The 23131-nt window shown below is 42.5% G+C and overlaps 1 protein-coding gene and 1 non-coding gene across 4 annotated transcripts in view; both read left to right on the top strand.

Moving 5' to 3' along the window:
• INO80D (INO80 complex subunit D) overlaps positions 1–23131 on the top strand; it is a 91151-nt gene that overhangs the window by 16222 nt on the left and 51798 nt on the right. For 2 of the 3 annotated variants that reach the window (XM_053597815.1, XM_053597813.1), the window contains exons 2-4: positions 12906–12998; positions 13102–13348; positions 21016–21761. In XM_053597815.1, the coding sequence (XP_053453790.1) occupies positions 13131–13348; positions 21016–21761 (964 nt within the window). In that variant the 5' untranslated portion in view covers positions 12906–12998; positions 13102–13130. Of the gene's footprint in view, positions 1–12890; positions 12999–13101; positions 13349–21015; positions 21762–23131 lie in introns of those variants that run through there. The other variant, XM_053597814.1, reaches the window with a different exon arrangement.
• LOC128591002 (U6 spliceosomal RNA) lies at positions 5928–6031 on the top strand. Its single transcript, XR_008381456.1, has one exon. It is a non-coding gene; the product is annotated as a U6 spliceosomal RNA (small nuclear RNA).

Raw genomic sequence — 23131 nt, 5'->3', positions numbered from 1 at the left:
ACCCCTTTGAGCCACAGGCGCTGCCTACAGGTGGATCATTTTAGCTCATGAGTTCAAGACCAGCCTGAGCAAGAACAAGACCCTGTCTTTACTAGAAATAGAAAAACTGAGGCAAGAGGATAGCTTGAGTCCAAAATGGAGGTTGCTGTGAGCTGTGATGCCACGGCACTCTACCCAGGGTTATAGCCTGACACTTTGTCTCAAGTAAATAAGTAAATAAATAAGGAGACTGAGAAACAGAAAAGAAACTCAAGAGGCCGGGTGTGGTGGCTCACACCTGCAATCCTAGCACTCTGGGAGGCCAAGGAAGGTGGATTGCTCACGGGTTCAAAACCCAGCATGAGCCAGAGCAAGATCTTGTCTCTAAAAATAACTGGCATTGGTGGCGGGTGCCAATAGTCCCAGCTACTTGGGAGGCTGAGGCAAGAGAATCACTTGAGCCCAAGAGTTTGAGGTTGGTGTGAGCTGTGACATTAAGGCACTCTATGGAGAGCAACAAAGTGAGACTCTGTCTCAAAAAAAAAAAGAAACTAAAATCTTGGACAACTGCCATAACCTTGTAATCAGAATGTATGACTTAACACTACGAGCACAGTGAAAATTTCATTAGGGGAAGAGAGGGTTCCTAGAGAGGATGATTTCCTATAGAAAGCGTCAGAGAAGCAGTTGTTTCTCAAGACGGTAATATACCCTGAGAACCAAACCAATAACCCTACGCTTGGATGGGCACAGTTGGGGATGTATTTTGACTTCCTGAGTGGCAAGAGAGGTCAGGCATCAATTACAAACTGTGTATTGCTATTTTTGCAAGAATTTCAGAGTGGAGAAACTGGCTGTAAGTAGCATCACAGCTCCTCGTCTTGGTCAACTGAATAGTAATTATCCCCTTAAAATTTATGCCACCTGTGCCCCTGTGATTTAGGGAAACTAGTCCAGCTTGGAGTCAAGCCTCAGGGAAAACTGAACAAATAATTCCGTATGCTGGAAGGTAAGGCAGGTTCTTTGAAACAGGAGTTTAAAGATAAAATCCTAAAGCTCAAGAATAAATGATAACAGAAGGAAATAAGAATGAGCTGATGGAACCAGGGTCCAAAATAAGAGAAAAACATAGTCATTATAGAAATGAAAGTCACTTTCAAAGCAGCACTTATAACACAATAACAGGATAATTGAGGCAAGCTTGAGAAATTTGTGCCAAAATTAAAAAAATGTCTGGGTATAATGGCTCATGTCTGTGGTCCCAGAAACTTGGGAAGCTGAGGTGGAAGGATTGATGGTGCCCGGGAGTTTGAGGCTATAGTGAGGTATGTGAAATAGCTTATGTTTTAAATTATTGAATCAAAAGATGAATGGAAAACTAAGTTAAAGGATTAATGAGTAGCACAACAAATTTAATGTAGAACTAAAGTTAAAATCTTTTTTTTTTTTTTGAGACAGAGTCTTACCTTTTCACCTTTGGTAGAGTGCTGTGGTATTACAGCTTACAGCAACCTCAAACTCTTGGGCTTAAGTGATTCTCTTGCCTAAGCCTCCCATGTAGCTGGTACTACAGGCACCCACCACAAAGCCCAGCTGTTTTTTTGTTGCAGTTGTCATTGTTGTTTAACTGGCCTGGGCCAGGCTTGAACCCACCAGCCTCCGTGTATGTGGCTAACACCCTAACAACTGTGCTACGGGTGCCGGGCCAAGTTAAAATCTTTTATTTTTGTATTTTTTTTGTATATTTTATTTTATTTTATTTATTTATTTATTTATTTTTCTTTACTTATTTTTGTAGAGACAGAGTCTTACTTCATTGCCCTTAGTAGAGTGCTGTGGCGTCATACGGCTCACAGCAACCTCCAGTTCCTGGGCTTAGGCCATTCTCTTGCCTCAGCCTCCCAAGTAGCTGGGACTACAGGCGCCCACCACAATGCCAGCTATTTTTTTTTTTTTTTGTAGAGACAGAGTCTCACTTTATGGCCCTCGGTAGAGTGCTGTGGCCTCACACAGCTCACAGCAACCTCCAACTCCTGGGCTTAAGCAATTCTCTTGCCTCAGCCTCCGGAGCAGCTGGGACTACAGGCGCCTGCCACAACACCTGGCTATTTTTTGGTTGCAGTTTGGCCGGGGCCGGGTTTGAACCCGCCACCCTCGGTATATGGGGCCGGCGCCTTACCGACTGAGCCACAGGTGCCGCCCAACGCCAGCTATTTTTTTTGTTGCAATTCAGCTGCGGCTGAGTTTGAACCCGCCACCCTCGGTATATGGGGCCGGTGCCCTACCCACTGAGCCACAGGCGCTGCCCTGTATTTCTTATTTTTTTAGAGACAGAGTCTAAATTTATTGCCCTCAGTAGAGTGCCGTGGCGTCCCACAGCTCACAGCAGCCTCCAACTCCTGCATTTAGGCGATTCTCTTGCCTCAGTCTCTCGAGTAGCTGGGACAAAAAATCTTTTACTTTTTAATTTTTTTGAGTTTCACTTTGTCGCCCTTGGTAGAATGGCATGCGATCATAGTTCACAGCAACCTCAAACTCTTGGGCTCAACCGTATAGACGACTGCTACAACACCGGTTATTTTTTGGTCTCAAACCTGTCGGCTCAAGCAATCCACCCACCTCGGCCTCCCAAGTGCTGGATTATAGGTGTGAGCCACCATGCCTGGCCCAAAATCTTTTAAAGTATGGCAATGTAAAAACAATAAAATAAGATCTGAAGATGGGTAGGTAGTTGCAAGTATGAAAATTTTTCTCATCCATAGCAGGATTAATTGTGATAATGCTAAGTGTACTAGTTTTCTTAGTGTGAAGTAAAAAAATGTCATTAAAAGGAGAGGGACCATAAATAAATATTTCAAGAAAGCAGGCTGCAGTTGACCCTTTAACAGTGTGAGGCTGAGAGGTGTCAACTCTCCATGCAGTTGAAAATCTGTGCATATTTTTGATTCCCTTAAAACTTTACTACTTGGCTGGGCATGGTGGCTCATGCCTGTAATCCCAACACTTGGGAGGCTGAAGCTGGTGGATTGCCTGAGCTCACAGTTTTGAGAACAGCCTGAGCAAGAGCAAGACCTGGTCTCAAAAAATAGCCAGGCATTGTGGCAGGTGCTTGTAGTCCCAGCTACTCAGGAGGCTGAGGTAAGAGAATTGCTTGAGCCCAAGAGTTTGAGGTTGCTGTGAGCTGTGATTTCGTTGCACTCTACTGGGAGTAACAAAGTGAGACTCTTGTCTCAAAAAAAAAAATTTTTTTTTTTTTAGTAATAAATGATCAGAAGCCTTACTGATAACATAAACAGTTAACACATGATTTGTATGTTAATTGTATTATATACTGTATTCTTACAATAAAGTAAGCTAGGGAGAAGAAAAATGTTATTAAAAAAATCATAAGGGGGCGGTGCCTGTGGCTCAGTCGGTAGGGTGCCAGCCCCATATACCAAGGGTGGCGGGTTCAAACCCGGCCCCGGCCAAACTGCAACCAAAAAATAGCCAGGCATTGTGGCGGGCGCCTGTAGTCCCAGCTGCTCGGGAGGCTGAGGCAAGAGAATCGCTTAAGCCCAGGAGTTGGAGGTTGCTGTGAGCTGTGTGAGGCCACGGTACTCTACCGAGGGCCATAAAGTGAGACTCTGTCTCTACAAAAAAAAAAAATCATAAGGAAGAGAAGACATATTTACTATGCATTAATTGGAAGTGACTCATCCAGATGTCTCCATCCTTCCCTTCCTGTTGAGTAGATGGAAGAGGAGGAAGAGAAGTTTGGTTTTGCTGTTTCAAGAGTGGCAGGGGTAAAAGGGAGAAGCCACACATAAGTAGACTGCACCTTTGAAACCCATGTTGTTTTATGCTGTTACATAGTGAAATATGTAATAAAAAGATAGAAGTAAAATAATGCAAGAAATAAGATAATAGAATTTAAAATGAAATACCTATCATAAATAAGTGTAAAATTATAAATTGGATAAATTCATTTATTAAAAAATATGACTAACATTGGAACAAAAACCCTGTAAGAGTTACATTTAAAAAATGATCAGCAAATAATATTTTTTACTTTTATTTCATTTATTTTATACGGAATCAATTCTTGTGCTGTGAGTGAGTTTTTGTTCTTTTTTTTACTTTTTTTTAAGAGACAGAGTTTTACTTTGTCACCCTTGGTAGAGTGTTATGGTGTCACAGCTCACAGCAACCAGCTCTTGGGCTTAGGTGATTCTCTTGCCTCAGCCTCCCAAGTAGCTGGCACTACAGGTGCCCACCACAATGCCTGGCTATTTTTTTGGTTGCAGTTTGGCCGGGGCTGGGTTTGAACCCACCACCCTCGGTAAATGGGGCCAGCGCCCTACTCACTGAGCCACAGGCGCCACCCTGAGTTTTTGTTCTTCAGTGTCTTCTGGGATATCTTCTATGCTACCTTCTCTGGTTTTAGAAGTTTGTTCCTTTTCAGTAAGGATCATCTCCATGTGGTAGGGGAGCTCATGCATGCATTAAGCTAACCATGAGCTCTGTAAGTAGGGCAATGCATCTTGGGTGCTTGTTCACCTCAAAATGCTCAATGACCAGAGAACCTACATCTAAACCCTTAAGAGAGTTCAGTATTACTCTCTGCATTATTAGTTTGTGTAACAAAAATGCAACACCCTTTTTATCCAGCCCCACTCTTTGGCCTGGGCATACCTACCAGGTCTCCCATTGTAATGTTGAAATAGAACACATTGTTTGTGTAAAGTAAGATTTTTCAGATACTCAGTGACTTTTTTTTTAGTCTTACTATGTTGCCTTCAATAGAGTGCTGTGGCATCACAGCTCACGGCAACCTCAAGCTCTTGGGCAGTGGTTCTCAACCTTCCTAATGCCTCCTAATGCTGCGACCCTTTAATATAGATTCTTATGTTGTGGTGACCCCCAACCATAAAATTATTTTCGTTGCTACTTCATAACTGTAATTTTGCTACTGTTATGAATCGTAATGTAGACATCTGATATGCAGGATGTATTTTCATTGTTACAAAGGGGCCGTGACCCACAAGTTGAGAACCACTGCTCTTGGGCTTAAGCGATTCTCTTGCCTCAGCCTCCTCAGTTGCTGGGACTACAGGTTCCTGTCACAAAGCCCAGCTATTTTTTTTTTTTTTGTAGTTGTTGTTGTTTGGCAGGTTCCAGCCCTGCCAGCCCTGGCGTGAGTGGCTGGCGCCATACTTGCTGAGCTACAGGCGCTGAGCCACTCTGACTTTTTGTATATGCGTACCCTATGGCCTGGGCAGTTTCACAGGTGTTCTTAAAGTGAACAAGATTTGAACTTCTTGATTTTTGATCTTATGGGATTTTCTGGGACAAATGAATAGCAAACCATTTTCATACATCACTGCAGGTGGCTTATGGGGAAAGCAAATAATATTTTAGTAAATATTTTAGGCTTTGTGAGCATATGATCTCTGTCACATCTACTGAACTCCGCTGTTAACAGCCCAAAAGGAGCCATGGACAATAAGTGTGTAAATGGCTCAGTGTCCTTAACTCAGTGGGTAGGGTGCCGGCCACATACACCAAAGCTGGTGGGTTTGCACCTGGCCAAGGCCTAAAACAACAGTGACAACTGCAACAAAAAATAGCCCGGTATTGTGAAGGGTGCCTGTAGTCCCAGCTACTTGGGAGACTTGAGGCGAGAGAATCGCTTAAACCCAAGAGTTTGAGGTTGCTGTGAGGTATGATGCCACGGCATTCTACCAAGGGCAACATAATAAGACTCTGTCCCTCCCCCCCCCCCAAAGTGTGTAAATGATGAGGATGGCTGCATTCCAATAAAATTTTATTTATAAAAACTGGCAGTGGGTCACATTCATCCTGTAAGAAATAATTGGCTGACCAATGATATATAGTGCCTCAGAAAAGTTGAGAATGTAAGTGTGGACAATATTTGTGTCAGACAAGATTGAATTGAAGATAAAATAGTGCTTGCTTTGGCAGCACATATACTAAAGTTGGAATGATACAAAGATTGGCATAGCCCTTGTGCAAGGATGACAGGCAAATTTGTGAAGCATTCCATATTTAAGGAGAAAAAAGATACAATGCATCGATTGAATTAAAAAAAAATGTAAGAGAATGTCGCTCTGTCACCCAAACTGGAGTACAGTAATGTGATCATGGCTAACTACAAGTTTGGGCTCCTGCACTAAGTGATCCTCTTGCCTCAGCCTCCCAAGTACCTGAGACTAAAAACCTATGCCGTCACACTGGGTTAATTGTTTTTTGTAGAGAATGGGATCTTGCTCTGTTGCCCAGGCTGTTTTCAAACTCCTACATGCAAATGAACCTCCTGCCTCAACTTTCCAAAGCTAAGATTACAAATATGAGCTACTGTTCCTGGCTGAGTTGAATTTTTTTTTCCTGACCCATATTTCAGTATTATGAATTCTTAATGATAAAGACTGACAGTCTAATGGTCATGCTTCTATTATACCAAATACTACAGTGCTAAAATGTGTAACAATAAAGATTATATGGAGAAACAGAAATCAGATTATCATAGGGGATTTGATTTAGCTTTTCCAACCTTTGACAGAACAAACAAAATGACATAGGGACTTAAATAGCTTTATATATGGAATAACAAGATATTGTAGAAATAATGAATATTTTTTCCTTAGGCCCCAAGGAAATATTAGCCAAACACAAAAGGCAGAGATATATGCAGATTATGCTGTTTCTTCTTAAGAATTTTTTTTTTGTAGAGACAGAGTCTTACTTTATCGCCCTCAGTAGAGTGCTGTGGCATCACAGCTCACAGCAACCTCCAAATCCTGGGCTTAGGCCATTCTCTTGCCTCAGCCTCTTGAATAGCTGGGACTACAGGCACCCACCACAACGTGTGGCTATTTTTTTGTTGCAGTTTGGCTGGGCCTGGGCTCGAACCCACCACCCTTGGTATGTGGGGCTAGCGCTCTACCCACTGAACCACAGGCACCGTCCCTTAGCAAGAATTTTTATTGATTGAATGATTGATTGACTGACTGAGATGGACTCTCACTCTGTTGCCCAGGCTAGGGTGCCATGGCACATCATAGCTTACAGCAACCTTAAACTCCTGGGTTCAAGAGATCCTCCTGCCTCAGCCTTCCAAGTAGCTGGTACTATAGGAGCCCACCACTGCTAATTTTTCTATTTTTAGTAGAGACAGGATGTCTGTCTTTCTTAGACTAGTCTTGAACTCCTGAGCTCAAGGGATCCTCCTACCTTGGCCTCCCAGAGTTCTATGATTACAGGTGTGAGCCGCTGTATCCGACCTCTTAACTAGAATTTAAATAAAGAAAAATGAAATGGTACCATCAAAAAATAAATAAATCTTGGGTCAAAGGAGATATTTAAAAATCAAATCCAAATGAACTAGAAAGTATTCAGAATTCTGTGAATTAGTATCTGTGGCGTAGGGCTAAAGTAGAGGAAAGTTCATAGATGTGAATAAATGACTGAGAGGGGAAAGAATGAAAATAAAAAAATTCATTTTTTTTTTTTTTTTTTTGGACAGAACCTCAAGCTGTCGCCCTGGATAGAGTCCTGTGGCATCACAGGTCACAGCAACCTCATACTCTTGGGCTTAAGTGATTTCTCTTGCCTCAGCCTCCTGAGCAGCTGGGGCTCAGGCGCCCGCCACAACACCTGGCTATTTGTTGCAGTTTGGCCGGGGCTGGGTTTGAACCTGCCACCCTCGGCATATGGGGCCGGTGCCCTACTCACTGAGCCACAGGTGCTGCCGTATTTTTATTTTTTTTTGTAGAGACAGAGTCTCACTTTACCGCCCTCGGTAGAGTGCTGTGGCATCACACGGCTCACAGCAACCTCCAGCTCTTGTGCTTACATGATTCTCTTGCCTCAGCCTCCCGAGTAGCTGGGACTACAGGCGCCCGCCACAACGCCTGGCTATTTTTTTGTTGCAGTTTGGCTGGGGCTGGGTTTGAACCCACCACCCTCGGCATATGGGGCTGGCACCCTACCCGCTGAGCCACAGGCGCCGCCCCGTATTTTTATTTTTAATTTCAGCTTGCATGTTCATTCTTCTTTGTTTGACTTTTTTTTTTTTTTTTACTGTTCTTCCTTCGGCGATTCTCTTTCCCTTTGCCTCCCCAGTAGCTGGGATTATAGACGCCCACTACAAGTCTGGCTGTTTTTTTTTTTTTGATGTTAGTAGAGATGGGGTTTCACTCTGGCTCACTCCTGCTCATACTGGTCTCCAACCTCCGAGCTCAGGCAATTCACCCCCCTCGGCCTCCTACAGCGCTGGGACTATAGGCGTGAGCCACCACGCCCAGCCTTGCAGCTGGTTTTAAAAATACTAAACAGGGCGGTGCCCCATAGCTCAGTGGGTAGGGCGCTGGCCACACACACCAAGGCTAGCAGGTTTGAACTCTGCCCATGCCAGCTAAAACAAAAATGACAACTGTAACAACAATGACAACAAAAGTAGCCAGGTGTTGTGGGAGGCGCCTGTAGTCCCAGCTACATGGGAGGCTGATGCAAGAGAATCACTTAAGCCCAAGAGTTAGAGGTTGCTGTGAGCTATGATACTAAAGTGCTCTACTGTGGGTGACAAAGTGAGACTTTGTCTCTAAAGAAACAAAATAAATATATAAATAGAGGAGGTCACCCTGCGAAATTGTATGCAGATAAATTTGAAAACCTGGACTACTGGCTTGGCACCTGTAGGATAGTGGTTACAGCGTCAGCCACATGCGTCTAGATTGGCAGCCACATGCACGAGACTTTGCAGTTGCTGACAACTGCAACAAGTAACAGCTGGTGTTGTGGCAGGCCCTGGGAGTCCCAGCTACTTGAGGCAAGAGAATTGCTTAAGCCTAAGAGTTTGAGGTTGCTGTGAGCTGTGACATCACGGTACTCTACCAAGGGGCAACATAGTGAGACTCTGTCTCAAAAAAAAAAAAAAAAAAAGAAAAGAAAAGAAAACCTGAACTTTGGCGGCGCCCGTGGCTCAAGGAGTAGGGCGCCGGTCCCATATGCTGGAGGTGGTGGGTTCAAACCCAGCCCCGGCCAAAAAAAAAAAGAAAACCTGAACTTCTGCACAAAATAGCCCTACTGGAACCAGGCAACTTTCTATGGAACAAAATAACTGATATGCTTTTTACATTGCTCAATAACATGGAAAAAAAGAAACATTTTCTGAATTATGTTTTAAAACATATATTGATACGAAATCTGATTGAGCACAGAAAAAGAAAACTCCATGGAGTCCAGACCATTGTGAAAATACAAAAATCCAAGCTATATTAGTAAGAGTAATTTAGGAAGACATTAAATGGCTAATACATACTGACCAAGTTCCTTTTCTTTTTTTTTTTTGTAGAGACAGAGTCTCACTTTATGGCCCTCGGTAGAGTGCCGTGGCCTCACACAGCTCACAGCAACCTCCAACTCCTGGGCTTAAGCGATTCATTTGCCTCAGCCTCCCAAGTAGCTGGGACTACAGGCGCCCGCCACAACGCTCGGCTATTTTTTGGTTGCAGTTTGGCCGGGGCCGGGTTTGAACCCGCCACCCTTGGTATATGGGGCCGGCGCCTTACTGACTGAGCCACAGGCGCCGCTGCAAGTTCCTTTTCTTATATCCAGGAATGTAAGAAGAGATGAGTATCAGGAAATACTAAACACCAAGATTTTATTTTATGTTTTATTTATTTATTTATTTTTTGCAGTTCTTGGCTGGGGCTGGGTTTGAACCCTCCACCTCCAGCATATGGGGCCTGCGCCCTACTCCTTTGAGCCACAGGCGCCGCCCAACACCAAGATTTTAAAAAGTAGAAAAGAGAAAAATGATCATATCCATGGATACTGAAAAAGAGTTTGAGAAAATTAGCTTTGAAATCTGAGTAAAAACAAAAAAACTCAATAAAATAAAATTAGGTATTATGACTGGCTTAATTTCTTTAACATAGGAAGTACTTTTTATTTATTCCTAATGTTGATTCAAAGCAATTCTCATTTAAATTTAGGAGTAGCAGTGTCAGCCAATTCATTTGGGGGGGAATATTCATAAAAACTGGAAAGCTCTGAGCTTGGTTATTGGTAGCTCTTGGGAGGCTGAGGCAGGATCCCTGGAGCCCAGCAGTTTGAGGTTACAGTGAACTATGATCCCATTACTGCACTGCACTCTAGTTTGGGTAATGGGCAAAACCGGAAAGAAAGGGGAGTCAACAGTATTGGCAAGGATACACTTGCGTAAGTCAGTAACAGGTGAACATTGCCCTTCATCCCTGCCCACAGACTTCTGTGATTTATAAACCATTCTCATATATATATAGATAATGAAGCTTTTTTCTGTGAACATGGTAAAATTGACTCTGTAAATAAATGACTTATTTTACTTCTTTCTATGGTATTTTTTTCTTAAAGTTCATTTAGATTTACTTGAGTTAATTCGTGAAAGATATGCTCCTCCAGGTGGATGAGTAGAGCAAGGGGAGGATAAAAATGAAAAATGGCATGGATTTGCTTTGAAATATTTCCTATTCCAAACATTCTAAACTAAAGTTGAATTCCAAACTAAAGTTCAATTTTTAGTCCAACCTTTCTTCCACACAATACTAATAAGATGAAAAGGGAAGGAAGGCACTTGTTCTTTATATTGCCATGTGATCAGACTGACTTAGTAAATGAAAGTAATTTTTTTTTTATTGAGACAGAGTCTCACTTTGTCACCCTACATCATAGCTCACAGCAATCTCAAACTCTTGGGCTCAAGCCATTCTCTTGCTTCAGCCTCCCAAGTAGCTGGGATTACAGGTGTCTGCCACAATTCCCAGCTATTTTTTTTATTTTTATTTTTTAGCAGGCCTGGGCCAGGTTCAAACCTGCCAGCCCCAGTGCATGTGGTTAGCACCCTAACTACTGAGCTACCAGGGCCCGAATGTGATTTTTTTTTTTTTTTAGAGACAGAGTCTCACTTTATGGCCCTCGGTAGAGTGCTGTGGCCTCACACAGCTCACAGCAACCTCCAACTCCTGGGCTCAAGCGATTCTCTTGCCTCAGCCTCCCGAGTAGCTGGGACTACAGGCGCCCGCCACAACGCCCGGCTATTTTTTGGTTGCAGTTTGGCCGGGGCCAGGTTTGAACCCACCACCCTCGGTATATGGGGCCGGTGCCTTACCGACTGAACCACAGGCGCCGCCCGATTGATTGATTTTTTTTTTTTTTTTTTTAAACTAAGCTAGTATTTCAGGTGTTTTGTTTTGCTTGCTACAGTATGTGAAACGTTTCTCAAGGAGAATGCAAATTCTCTGCCTTATCTTATCACTGGCAGGTGGAATGTAGTAATACATTAAAAGAATTAATACTTAAGAATAATAACTGCCATTTATCCAGTGCTTACATGGACCAGGCATGATACTTAGTATGTGGCATGCTTTGTATCATTTGATCCTTAGAGCAACCCGATGACAGCATAACTGCTGTTATTATCCCCATTTTATAGATGAGATAGCTGAAAGGTTGAATGGTTTGTTCAAGGTAATACAGTAAGCAGCAGGTTTTGTAATTGAATAACCATGCCTTCTGATACCTCAGGCATTTATATATCTTGTTATTCACTAGCCAAGAAAAGGGTACTTCTTGACTTTTTCAGTAGTGGGCATCTAAACTGTTCCATTAGCCAATTGAATGACTGAGTATGGAGCAGTGAGGGCTAGACGAGGGTACTAAGATCCTAACATTACAAAGTAGGTTCAGTTTCTGTCTGTTGCTACCTAAATGCTATTGTTGGACCTGTATTGTATAAAGAGGTAGTGAGTGAGTATTATATAATTGTTTCCTTGCATTTTCTTCTTTCTTTTCTTTTCCTTTATTTTTATTTTAGAGACACGGTTCTGCTCTGTTGCCTAGGCCAGAGTGCAGTGGCATCATCATAACTCACTGCAGGCTCAAACTCCTGGGCTCCAGTGATCCTCCACATCCAGCTGATTTGCTTTTTGAGACAGGGTCTTCCTGTGTTGCCCAGGCTGGTCTGAAACTCCTGGCCTCAAAGCAGTCCTCTGGCCTGAGCCTCTATAGCAGCACAGATTACATGAGATACCATGCCCCATTCTTCAATTGTATAGAATCTGAAAAGACTTAAGCCATCATTATTGTCCTCATTAGTGTAATTGGAAGCACCCTGTGGTGCACAGCACTGAACTGAATGATGTAAGTGTGGTCAGGCAACTAGTCTTTGGGCCCCAGAAGTTTATTGAGTTTGAATGGGATAGGTATGGTGAAATACTAGGGGGAAAATAACATCCTTTAAAGCGGAAATTTGTTCTATTTTGTATTCCATAAAAACAGTTGTTAGAAATTGCCACATATTTTGCTGGCATATCAAAAAATGTGGAATTTCTGAGGGATGTTAGTTTATACTGTTGACATTGTAAAGGGATTTGAGTTCTGAAAAGCTGTGCTATTTTAAAGTATTTGTGGGTGGCGCCTGTGGCTCAGTGAGCAGGATGCCTGTCCCATACACTGAGGGTGGTGGGTTCAAACCCAACCCTGGCCAAACTGCAACAAAAAACAAGCTGTGGCGGGCACCTGTAGTCCCAGCTACTCAGGAGGCTGAGGCAAGAGAATTGCCTAAGCCCAAGAGTTGGAGGTTGCTGTGAGCTGTGTGACGCCACGGCACTCTACCAAGGGCGATAAAGTGAGACTCTGTCTCTACAATAATAATAATAATAATAAAGTATTTTTAAAACTTAAAGTAAATGTCATTTAAATTTGGGGGGGGACATACTATTTTTTAATGCCTCTTATGTTCTTATTTAACCTCATTTTTGGGATGTTGTATTATAGGAAGAATCTATCACATCAGGAAGGGTGATACTATAGTATTTTACTTCCTGGATGAGCTAGATTTGCTTATTCCTGTTTGTTAACTAGGCCTTTTGATATTTTTGTAGACAATCTGCTTCATCTTGATTCTGCAGCATTCCAAACTGTGGTATCCTTGGGGTTCTCTTAACATTGCTATGGTGCAGAAGATTTAAAATCAGGTATGGCTGTGGGGCCTGAAGTACCTCAGTGAAATTCTCAGTTTAAGTCTGCCTTATACTCTCTGATTTATCATTTGGGTTTCTTTTTTTGGCGGTCTTTTAGCTGATGTTCACAAGGAACAGAGTCACGTGATGTATGAAGGGAAACATATACACTTCTCTGAGGTTGACAATAAGCCCTTGTGCTCATATAGCCCCAAACTGTGCAAGCAGCGGCGACTCAACGGCTACGCTTTTTGTATCAGACACGTTCTGGAGGACAAGACTGCCCCCTTCAAGCAATGTGAATATGTGGCCAAGTATAACAGCCAGCGCTGCACCAACCCCATCCCTAAATCAGAGGATCGCAGGTAAGAACGAATTAGGGGAATGGGTTTTTGATTTAATTAACAGGCTTACATTTTTCCTTTTCTTGTTTTCTTTTTTCCCCCTTCTCTTTTCTTTTTCATCCTCTCCCCTCCCCTCAAATAGAGTATGTTTACCATAATTTAGGAACTATTTTCACATTAAGAGTAGGTTTTATTACTAGAATGATGAATTTATGCCTCGCTGATTTAAAGAAGTAAAACATGTAGCTGTCTTTAAACGAGTTTTATAGTGTATTCATCTTTCATATTCTTAGGAAAATTCACACTATCTTTCACATATAATTTCTTCTTCATGTCTTTTTCTTCAGTTCTCCAGAAACCATACTGATTATTGTGTGACTTTATAGAGAGATGCATGTATGTTTTCCAAAAGTTTCAGATTCTTGTTATCTTTAGGTAGAAAATTCGAAACTTTTGCTCCTATCTTAACATACACATGTTCCTATACATAAGCAAATGTCACTTGCATAAATTGGTTGAAAAGGAATGAAGTATTTTATGTTACATTGAACACAGCTCCCCTCTTTTTATGAGTCTCACTGGGTAGAATGTAGTCATGTTAACATAGCTGACTGCAACCTCCAACTCCTAGGCGCAAGTGATCTTCCTGCCTCAGCCTTTCAGGTAATTGGGATATAGGAACACACTAAATTTTTCAATTTTTAGTGGAGAAAGGGTCTCTCTCTTGGTAAAGCAATCTCCCTGCCTAAAGCATTCCTTCCTCCTCAGTCTCCCAAAGTGCTAGGATTACAGGGATGAGCTATCACACTCACTACTTTTTACACTTTTAATATGAAATAAATAATTTGTGTTGATAGAGATCTCACCAAAATGAGTACAAATAGTATAGTGTGATTTGGGAATATTCTTAGAATTTCTGATGAGGACTTGAAGGCTTCAAATTATAATAACTAAGTTAGGGACAGCTGCTTAGTGAGGTAGGGAATAAAATTTTAATCTCGGTGAGCGGGATCTATGATCTTTTTTTGTTTGTTTGTTTGGTTTGGTTTGTTTTTGGAGACAGAGTCTCATTTTGTAGCCCTTGGTAGAGTGCCATGTTGTCATAGATCACAGCAACCTCAAACTCTTGGGCTCAAGCGAATCGCTTTCCTCAGCCTCCCAAGTAACTGGAACTATGGCACCCACCATAATGCCTGTCTATTTTTAGAGGTGGGGTCTCACTCTTGCTCAGGTTGGTCCTGAATGTAAGAGCTCAGGCATTCCACCTGCCTTGGCTTCCCAGAGTACTGGGATTACAGGCATGAGCCACTGTGCCTGGTCCTTTTTTTTTTTTTTTTTTGAGACAGAGTCTCACTTTGTTGCCCTGAATAGAGTGCCCTAGTGTCATAGCTCACAGCAACCTCAAACTCTTGGACTCAAGTGAGCCTCTTACCTGAGCCTCCTAAGTAGTTGGGACTCTAAGTGCCAGCCACAATGCCTGGCTAGTTTTTCTGTTTTAAAAGTGGAGATGAGGTATCACTTTTGCTCAGGCTGATCTCGAACTCCTAAGCTCAAGCAGTCCACCCTCCTCAGCCTCCCAGAGTCAAGCACCTTTGTAAACACATCTCTATAATTTTGTCTTACTCAGTTTATCACAGTTGTAGTTGGCAACCTTGGAGTTGTGTTCTTCTTTTTTTCTTTTAGAGACAGAGTCTCACTTTATCACCCTTGGTAGAGTACTGTGGCGTCACAGCTCACAGCAACCTCCAACTCCGGGCTTAGGTGATTTTCTTGCCTCAGCCTCCTGAGTAGCTAGGACTACAGGCACCCACCACAACAGCCAGCTAGTTTTTTATTGCAGTTTGGTCTGGGCCTGGTTTGAACCCACCACCCTCTGTATATGGGGCTGGCACCCTACCCACTGAGCCCCAGGCACTGCCCAGATTTGTTTTCCTGTTGTGCTCAAGCAGGCATTGTCTTAATATGATGTGCAAGTCCTTCCAAATTTCTCCAGAACATTAATTCTCTAAAGAGTCTCCACTTCTGTCTCTGAAGTAGTTGCCACTTTTTAGAACAAGTTGAGAAGGGCGACGCCTGTAGCTTAAGGAGTAGGGCGCCGGTCCCATATGCCGGAGGTGGTGGGTTCAAACCCAGCCCCGGCCAAAAAAAACACCACACACACACACACACAAAAAAAGAACAAGTTGAGAAGGTTAGGACTTTGTTTCTATGTCAAGAAACAAAATAAGTACTTTAATAAGTATTAAGTTATACTTTCCCCCCCAAAATCGTCTCTGGACTGTATGAATGTAAAGGTTATCAACAATTTTGTTCTTTGAAAAGTTGTTTGAAAGTAGGTTTAAGAGGTGATATCCTTATATTAGAAATACAGATCGAATTAATGTAAATAATGTTTTAAAACTTGTGTATAAATATTAATAGTTATACCAGATGACGTGAGTTAGAACGGATTAAGATTCTTTCGAAAACAAGCTTTCTTTTTTTTTTTTGTTTTGTTTTGTTTTGAGACAGAGTCTCACTATGTGCCCTAGGTAGAGTGCTTTGGCGTCATAGCTCACAGCAAACTTCAAATCGTGGGCTTAAGTGATTCTCTTGCCTCAGCTTCCCAAGTAGCTGGAACTACAGGCACCTGCCACAACACCCTACTATTTTTTGTTAATGTTGTTGAAGTTGTCATTGTTGTTTAATAGGCCTGGGCTGGGCTCAAACCTGCCAGCCTCGTGTATGTGGCTGGCACCCTACTTACTGAGCTGCAGGTGCCGAGCCAGCACTTTCTTTTTTTTTTTTTTTTGAGACAGAGCCTCAAGCTATCACCCTGTGTAGAGTGATGTGGCATCACAGCTCACAGAAACCTCCAGCTCCTGGGCTTAGGCAATTCTCTTGCCTCAGCCTCCCGAGTAGCTGGGACTACAGGTACCTGCCCGAGTGCCCAGCTATTTTTTGTTGTAGTTTGGCAGGGGCTGGATTCGAACCTGCCACTCTCGATATATGGGACCGGCACCCTACTCACTGAGCCACAGGCGCCACCCCCTAGGGACTTTTACGTTGATACAGTTATCTGGTTGGTGGTCAGCTAAAGGAATCTAATTAATTTCTGCTTTCTAACTCAATCTAACACGTATTACAAATGTTAACGTTTTAGTTTCCACTTTTTTGAAATACAGTAATGCTGTGCTTAGTGGAAGTACTAGTTAAGTCCATTCTTTAATTTACCTGTGCAGTGGGAACCTAAGACTCATTAGGATAGCCTTATTTCTTAGAGATAAGTGGTTATATTGGTGGTGGTGGTGGTTGTTGTTGTTGAGACAGAGTCTCACTTTATCACCTTCAGTAGAGTGCCGTGGCATCACATAGCTCACAACCTTCAGCTCCTGGGCTTAGGCCATTCTCTTACCTCTGCCTCCTGAGTAGCTGGGCCCACAGGCGCCCCCCACAACGCCCAGCTATTTTTTTGTTGCAGTTTGGCCAGGGCCGGGTTTGAACCGGCCACCCTTGGTAGATGAGGCTGGCACCCTACCCACTGTGGCAGAGTCACAGGCACTGCCCTAAATTGGCAATTTTATGTAATAAATTTTTTTTAACTGTTTGCTATATGTCTATACATGTTTTTAGTATATATTTGCAAAGACTTTTTTTTTTTTTTTGAGACAGTTTTAAGCCGTCACCCTGGGTAGAGTGCTGTGGTGTCACAGCTCACAGCAACCTCAAGCTCCTGGGCTTAAAAGATTCTCTTGCCTCAGCTTCCCAAGCAACTGGGACTACAAGCACCCACCACAACGCCTGGCCATTGTCATTGTTGTTTGGCAGGCCTGGGCTGCATTTGAACCCACCAGCTCCGGTGTGTGTGCTTGGCACCCCAGCCACTTGAGCTACAGGTGCCGAGCCTACAAAGACATTTTCTGATTTGCTGAATATTTATTCTTTTTTTGAATAGCTTAATTAAGATGTGCTTTTCATATACCATACTGTTTATCCATTTAAAGTGTACTGTTCAGTATTTTTTAACTATTGCACTGGGTTGTACAACTATCACCACAGTCTAATTTTATTTATTATTATTATTATTTTTTGTATTATTATTTTTTTTTAGAGACAGAGTCTCACTTTATCACCCTCGGTAGAGTGCTATGGCATCACAGCTCACAGCAACCTCCAACTCCTGGGTTTAGGCAATTCTCTTGCTTCAGCCTCCCAAGTAGCTGGGACTACAGGCGCCTGCCAGAGCACCCGGCTATTTGTTTGTTGCAGTTTGGCTGGGGCTGGGTTTGAACCCACCACCCTCAGTATATGGGGCTGGCGCCCTACTCACTGAGCCACAGGCGCCACCCCACAGTCTAATTTTAGAACATTTTCATCCTTGCAAAAGAAACCCTGTACCCATTAGTAGTCATTCCCTTGTATAGTTGTTCTTTTAAATTAGCAATTCATATTTGCCTGCTCATTTTAAATGCTGTTCATAATTAGGTAAGCTGTTCTAGTTACAAAGAATTTTCCCCTTTAGAAGAAGCAGAGTTTTTAAAGAGCTAAGACTATCTGTGATCATGCTAACAGAGTGGGTTAGTGTAAGGAAGGCTTGGGGGGCTGTGCATGTAGATCGCCCTTTGCCCCACTTCTAATAGAGCACATGGAACCCTGGGTGGACTGCCAGGGGGGGCTGCCACATGAACAGGACAGAGAAGTTTAATTTTTCTTTCTTTCTTTCTTTTTTTTTTAAATTGAGACAGTCCCATTTTGTTGCCCTCAGTAGAGTGCTTTGGCATCATAGCTCACAGCAACCTCAAACTCCTGAGCTCAAGTGATTCTCTTGCCTCAGCCTCCCTAGTAGCTGGGAACTACAGGTGCTTGCCACAATGCCTGGTTTTTGTTTGTTTGTTTGTTTGTTTTGTTTTGTTTAGTAGGCCTGGGCTGGGTTTGAGCCCACCAGCCCTGGAGAATGTGGCCGGCACCCTAAACCACAAGGGTGAAGCTATGTGCACCACCCTTGAAGTTTGATTTTAAAATTTAAAAAAGACACTACCTGGATTGGCAACCGTGGCGTAGTGGTTATAGCACCAGCCACATACACCGAGGCTGGCAGGTTCGAACCCAGCCTGGGCCAGCTAAACAATAATGATAACTGGACATTGTGGCAGGTGCCCTGTAGTCCCAGCTACTTGGGAGGCTGAGGCAAGAGAATTGCTTAAGCCCAAGAGTTTGAGGTTGCTGTGAGCTGTGAGGCCACAGCACTCTACTGAGGGCAACATAGTGAGACTCTGTCTCAAAAAAAAAAAAAAGACACTACCTCAACTCTCCGAGAGCTAATCTTTTTGTTAACTGGAAAACAAAAATAATTTACTGTGCATTAAATTTTTATCCTGTGTTTTTGGGAAGATTCTTGATTAGTGCCGTTAACAATGTCCATGGCTTTACGAATCTATTCTGTGTTTTGTTTTTTTTTTGGAGACAGAGTCTCACTATCTTGCCCTTGGTAGAGTACTGTGGCATCGCAGCTCACAGCAACCTCAGACTCTTGGGCTTAAGTGATTCTTTTTGCCTCAGCCTCCCATGTAGCTGGGTCTACAGTGCCTGCCACATCACCTGGCTAATTTTTCTGTTTTTAATAGAGATAGGTCTTGATCTTGCTCAGGCTGATCTCCAACTCCTGAGCTCAAGCAATCCTCCCACCTTTGCCTCCCAGAGGGCCAGGATTATAGGTTTGAGTCTTACTTTGTTTTTAAAGAGATTTTGTTCTATTGCCCAGGATGGAGTGCAGTAGCACCATCATAGCATAATGTAACCTGAAACTCCTGGGCTCAAAGGATCCTTCCATCTTAGCTTCCAGAGTAGGGATCACAGGTGTACACCATCATGACCAGCTGATTTTTAAAACTGTAGAGATGATGTCTTGTGATGTTGCCTAGGCTGGTCTTGATCCTCCCAAAATGTTGAGATTACTGATATGAGCCACCAGCTATGACTCTGCACTTTTGATGATTATTAAAAAAATTTTTTCTTTTGCAGTTTTTGGCCGGGGCTGGGTTTAAACCTGCCATCTCTGGTATATGGGGCCAGCGCCCTACTCCTTGAGCCACAGGCGCCACCAAAGTTTTCGTTTTTTTGAGACAGAGTCTCAAGTTGTCGCCATGGGTAGAGTGCCATGGCATCACAGCTCATAGCAACCTCAAACTCTTGAGCTCAAGTGATGCTCTTGCCTCAGCTTCTCACATAGCTGGTGATTACAGGCACCTGCCACAATGGCTGGCTATTAGAGATAAGATCTCGCTCTGGCTCAGGCTGGTCTCAAACCTATGAGCTCAGGCAGTCCACCCGCCTCGGCCTCCCAGAGTGCTAGGATTACAGGTGTGAGCCACCATGCCCAGCCAAAAAAAAAAAATTTTTTTTTTTTTTTTTTTTTTAATGTAGCCCAGTTTGAGAATGGACATTTTTAATTATATTGCTTTTTTCTCTAAACTGTGTTCTTTGGAGATACTACCTGTATGCTACAATAAAAGTAGGTTCTGGCTTGGTGCCCATAGCACAGTGGTTATGGCACCGGCCACATGCACCAAGGGGTTCAAAATCAGCCTGGGCTATCTAAACAACAATGGTAACTGCAACAAAAAGATAGCTGGTCATTGAGGTAGGCGCCTGTAGTACCGGTTACTTGGGAGGCTGAGCAAGAAAATCACCTAAGCCCAAAAGTTTGAGGTTGCTGTGAGCTGTGACAACACAGCACTCTACCCAGGGTGACAGCTTGAGACTCTGTCTCAAAAAAATAAAAAATAATTTTAAGCCAGGATTTTCCAAATTTGTTTAAGTATTGAATACTGCTAATGCTGACATACTGTGGAACTATATGAAGACTACCAGTTTGGAAAACACTACTCCTCTACTGGCTAAAAACCTGTCTAGGTTTTCAGTGGGTTTAATTGGCATGACATGTATTCTCCTTTCTCATTTGCGTAAAGAGACTTTATCCTTTTGTAGGTTTTTAAAAATAGCATTTACATTACAAAAGTTACTTACTCATTGTTGAAAATTAATGAGAGCCTTTGATTTTTAGTGTGTTAGCTCTGTCACTTTCCAGATAGGCAAGTTAATTTATATAAAGTTCAATTTGCTCATCTGTATAAAGGGCATTATTTTAGAACCTACAGCAGATAGGTACTAGATGAGATAATCCATTTCACCTGTAATCCCACTAAGCAATTTATTCTTCTATGTTCTGCTTTTGCTCTGTATTTCCTCTCTCTGAGTATATTAAAGCACACAGTAGACACTTGCCACCCTTGAGGCTTATATATCATTAAGATCTGTGTGAATCTCCAAATACTTGAATGGCATTGGAATGTATCTTTTTTCCTGTGTAAGAAAATTTTTAAGTAATTTTTGAGATTTTGCATGCTATGAATAGAGAATAACAAAAACCATGTGAGGAGCAATAGTTGAGCAGTTATCCAGGGCTACTCAATAGCCGTGTCACTTGCTCCCTTTACCTATAATCGGTTCACATCTCTCTCAGAATAATGGCATAGACTTTGAGGATTGCCTATAAGTAGTGGAAGTAGCATATTAAATTGGTGAATGGCAAGAGTCACTATAGTCATGTAATTTTTCATGTATTAGGATTCACATTTTATAGTAGTTTTATATTCTACTTTTCTTAGTTTGTATCATGGATATTTTCCTGTGTGTGTTCGTTTTTAAAGGTACTGCAATAGCCACTTGCAGGTACTTGGCTTTATCCCGAAAAAAGAGAGGAAGAAAAAGAATGATCCTATAGATGAGGTGAAGGTCAGGCACCAGGTGGATACCATGGCCTTTAGCCTGGCAGTGCCCACGGTGGCCTTGAAGATGCCTAATGGACTGGACGGAATGTCCCTCTCTCCACCTGGGGCAAGGGTTCCACTCCACTACCTGGAAACTGAATTGGAAGACCCTTTTGCTTTCAACGAGGAAGACGACGACCTAAAGAAAGGGGCAACTGTGAAAAAGAAGTTGCAGAGCAAATTGGCCCAGAATCGGCAGCGCCAGAGAGAGACAGAGATTTTAAAAGTTCGCCAAGAGCACTTTAGTCCCCCTCCTGCACCTTCACAGCCACAGACTCCGCAGCAGCACTCCCACCTGTCACCTTTATCCACTTCTTTAAAACCTCCAGCGCCACCGCAGGGTTCAGTCTGCAAGTCACCTCAACCTCAGAACACCAGCCTACCAATGCAGGGAGTGGCACCCACCACACACACTATAGCACAAACAAAGCAGTTGTCTCAGAAGAGGCCTCTGCCCCACCTGCCATCCAGTAGGGCTCCTGTCTCGGACCCACCCAGGACTGACCGGGTCCTTATGAAAGCCACAGCCTTCTCTCCACACTTCTCTTGTATAAGTCGACTGCAGAGACTGGTGAAACTGTGTACCCAAAAACATCAGCTGGACACTGATCTGTTTCCCCACTTAGGTGAGTTTTCATCTATTTTATCATATTATTGGTGTATAATAATACAAATTGTGTTCTGTTGTGTGGAGCTTCATTTTCCTAGCTACCATTTTGTAGGGCAAAGCAGTGCAATGGAAGATTCTGTATTTAGGTAGATCGCCTTAAAATAAATACAGTCCTATGCTATCTGTGGTAGACTGATTCCAGGACTTTCTGCAGGTACCAAAATTGGGAGATGTTCAAACCACACATAGAAAATGGTGTAGTATTTGCATGTAACCTATATATATTCTCATGTGTACTTCCAGAGCATCTCTAGATTGCTTATAGTACTTAATACAATGTAAATACTCTGCAAACAATTGTGATACTGTATGGTACATGTCTAGTACAGATGCAATTTCTTTTTCTTGAATATTTTTGATCTTGGGTTGGTTGAATCCATGGATGCAGAAGGTATGGATACAGAGAGCCAATTGTATCCTATCTCATTCTTGCAGAATAAGATACAGAAATAGGAGTTGGAAATTTAAAGTTCCAATCATAGATTTTATTTGTAGTAATAGCAATATTTAAAAGGCACTTGTGTTTGGTTTGTATGCCTTTATGAACTCGGTACCTGTGCATCTAATCAAGTTCTTGTCTTTTTTTTTTCAATTTTTAAAAAATTTATTAGTAGAATTTTGATAGACAATGAAAACATTTTTTTGTGACCTATGGCCTGGTACAGATTTTTAAATATAATTTTGAAAGCACAAACCAATAAGGAAAAACATCTATGAATGTTATTACATGAAATGTACGGATTTTACACTTACATTTAAGAAGTGACACTAACGGGCGGCGCCTGTGGCTCAAGGAGTAGGGCGCCGGTCCCATATGCCGGAGGTGGTGGGTTCAAACCCAGCCCTGGCCAAAAAATCACAAAAAAAAAAAAAAAGAAGTGACACTAAGGACAAAGTTAATAGGCTGCTAAGAGAATAAGAGAAGATACTTGCAAGTCAAAATCTGACAAGAGATTAACATTGAGAATCTCAAAGAATACCTGCACAGCAACACAAAAAACGTAATGACCACATACAGAAATGGGTGGGTTTTAGAAACAGCCAATTACTTTATTTTATTTTTTTTAGAGACAGAGTCTCACTTTATCACCCTTGGTAGAGTACCATGGTGTCACAGCTCACAGCAACCTCCAACTCCTGGGCTTAGGCAATTCTCTTGCCTCAGCCTCCTGAGTAGCTTCTGAATACCACAGTCACCTGCCACAATGCCTGGCTATTTTTTTGTTGCAGTTTGGCCAGGGCCTGGTTTGAACCCTCCACCCTTGGTATGTGGGTCTGGCACCCTACCCACTGAGCCACAGGCGCTGCCCAAGAACAGCCAATTAA

This window comes from Nycticebus coucang, chromosome 7 (genome assembly GCF_027406575.1).
Source record: "Nycticebus coucang isolate mNycCou1 chromosome 7, mNycCou1.pri, whole genome shotgun sequence".
NCBI classification, from domain to species: domain Eukaryota; kingdom Metazoa; phylum Chordata; class Mammalia; order Primates; family Lorisidae; genus Nycticebus; species Nycticebus coucang.
The sequence above is the reverse complement of the archived record's forward strand: the minus strand, read 5'-3'. Positions and strand labels throughout refer to the sequence as shown.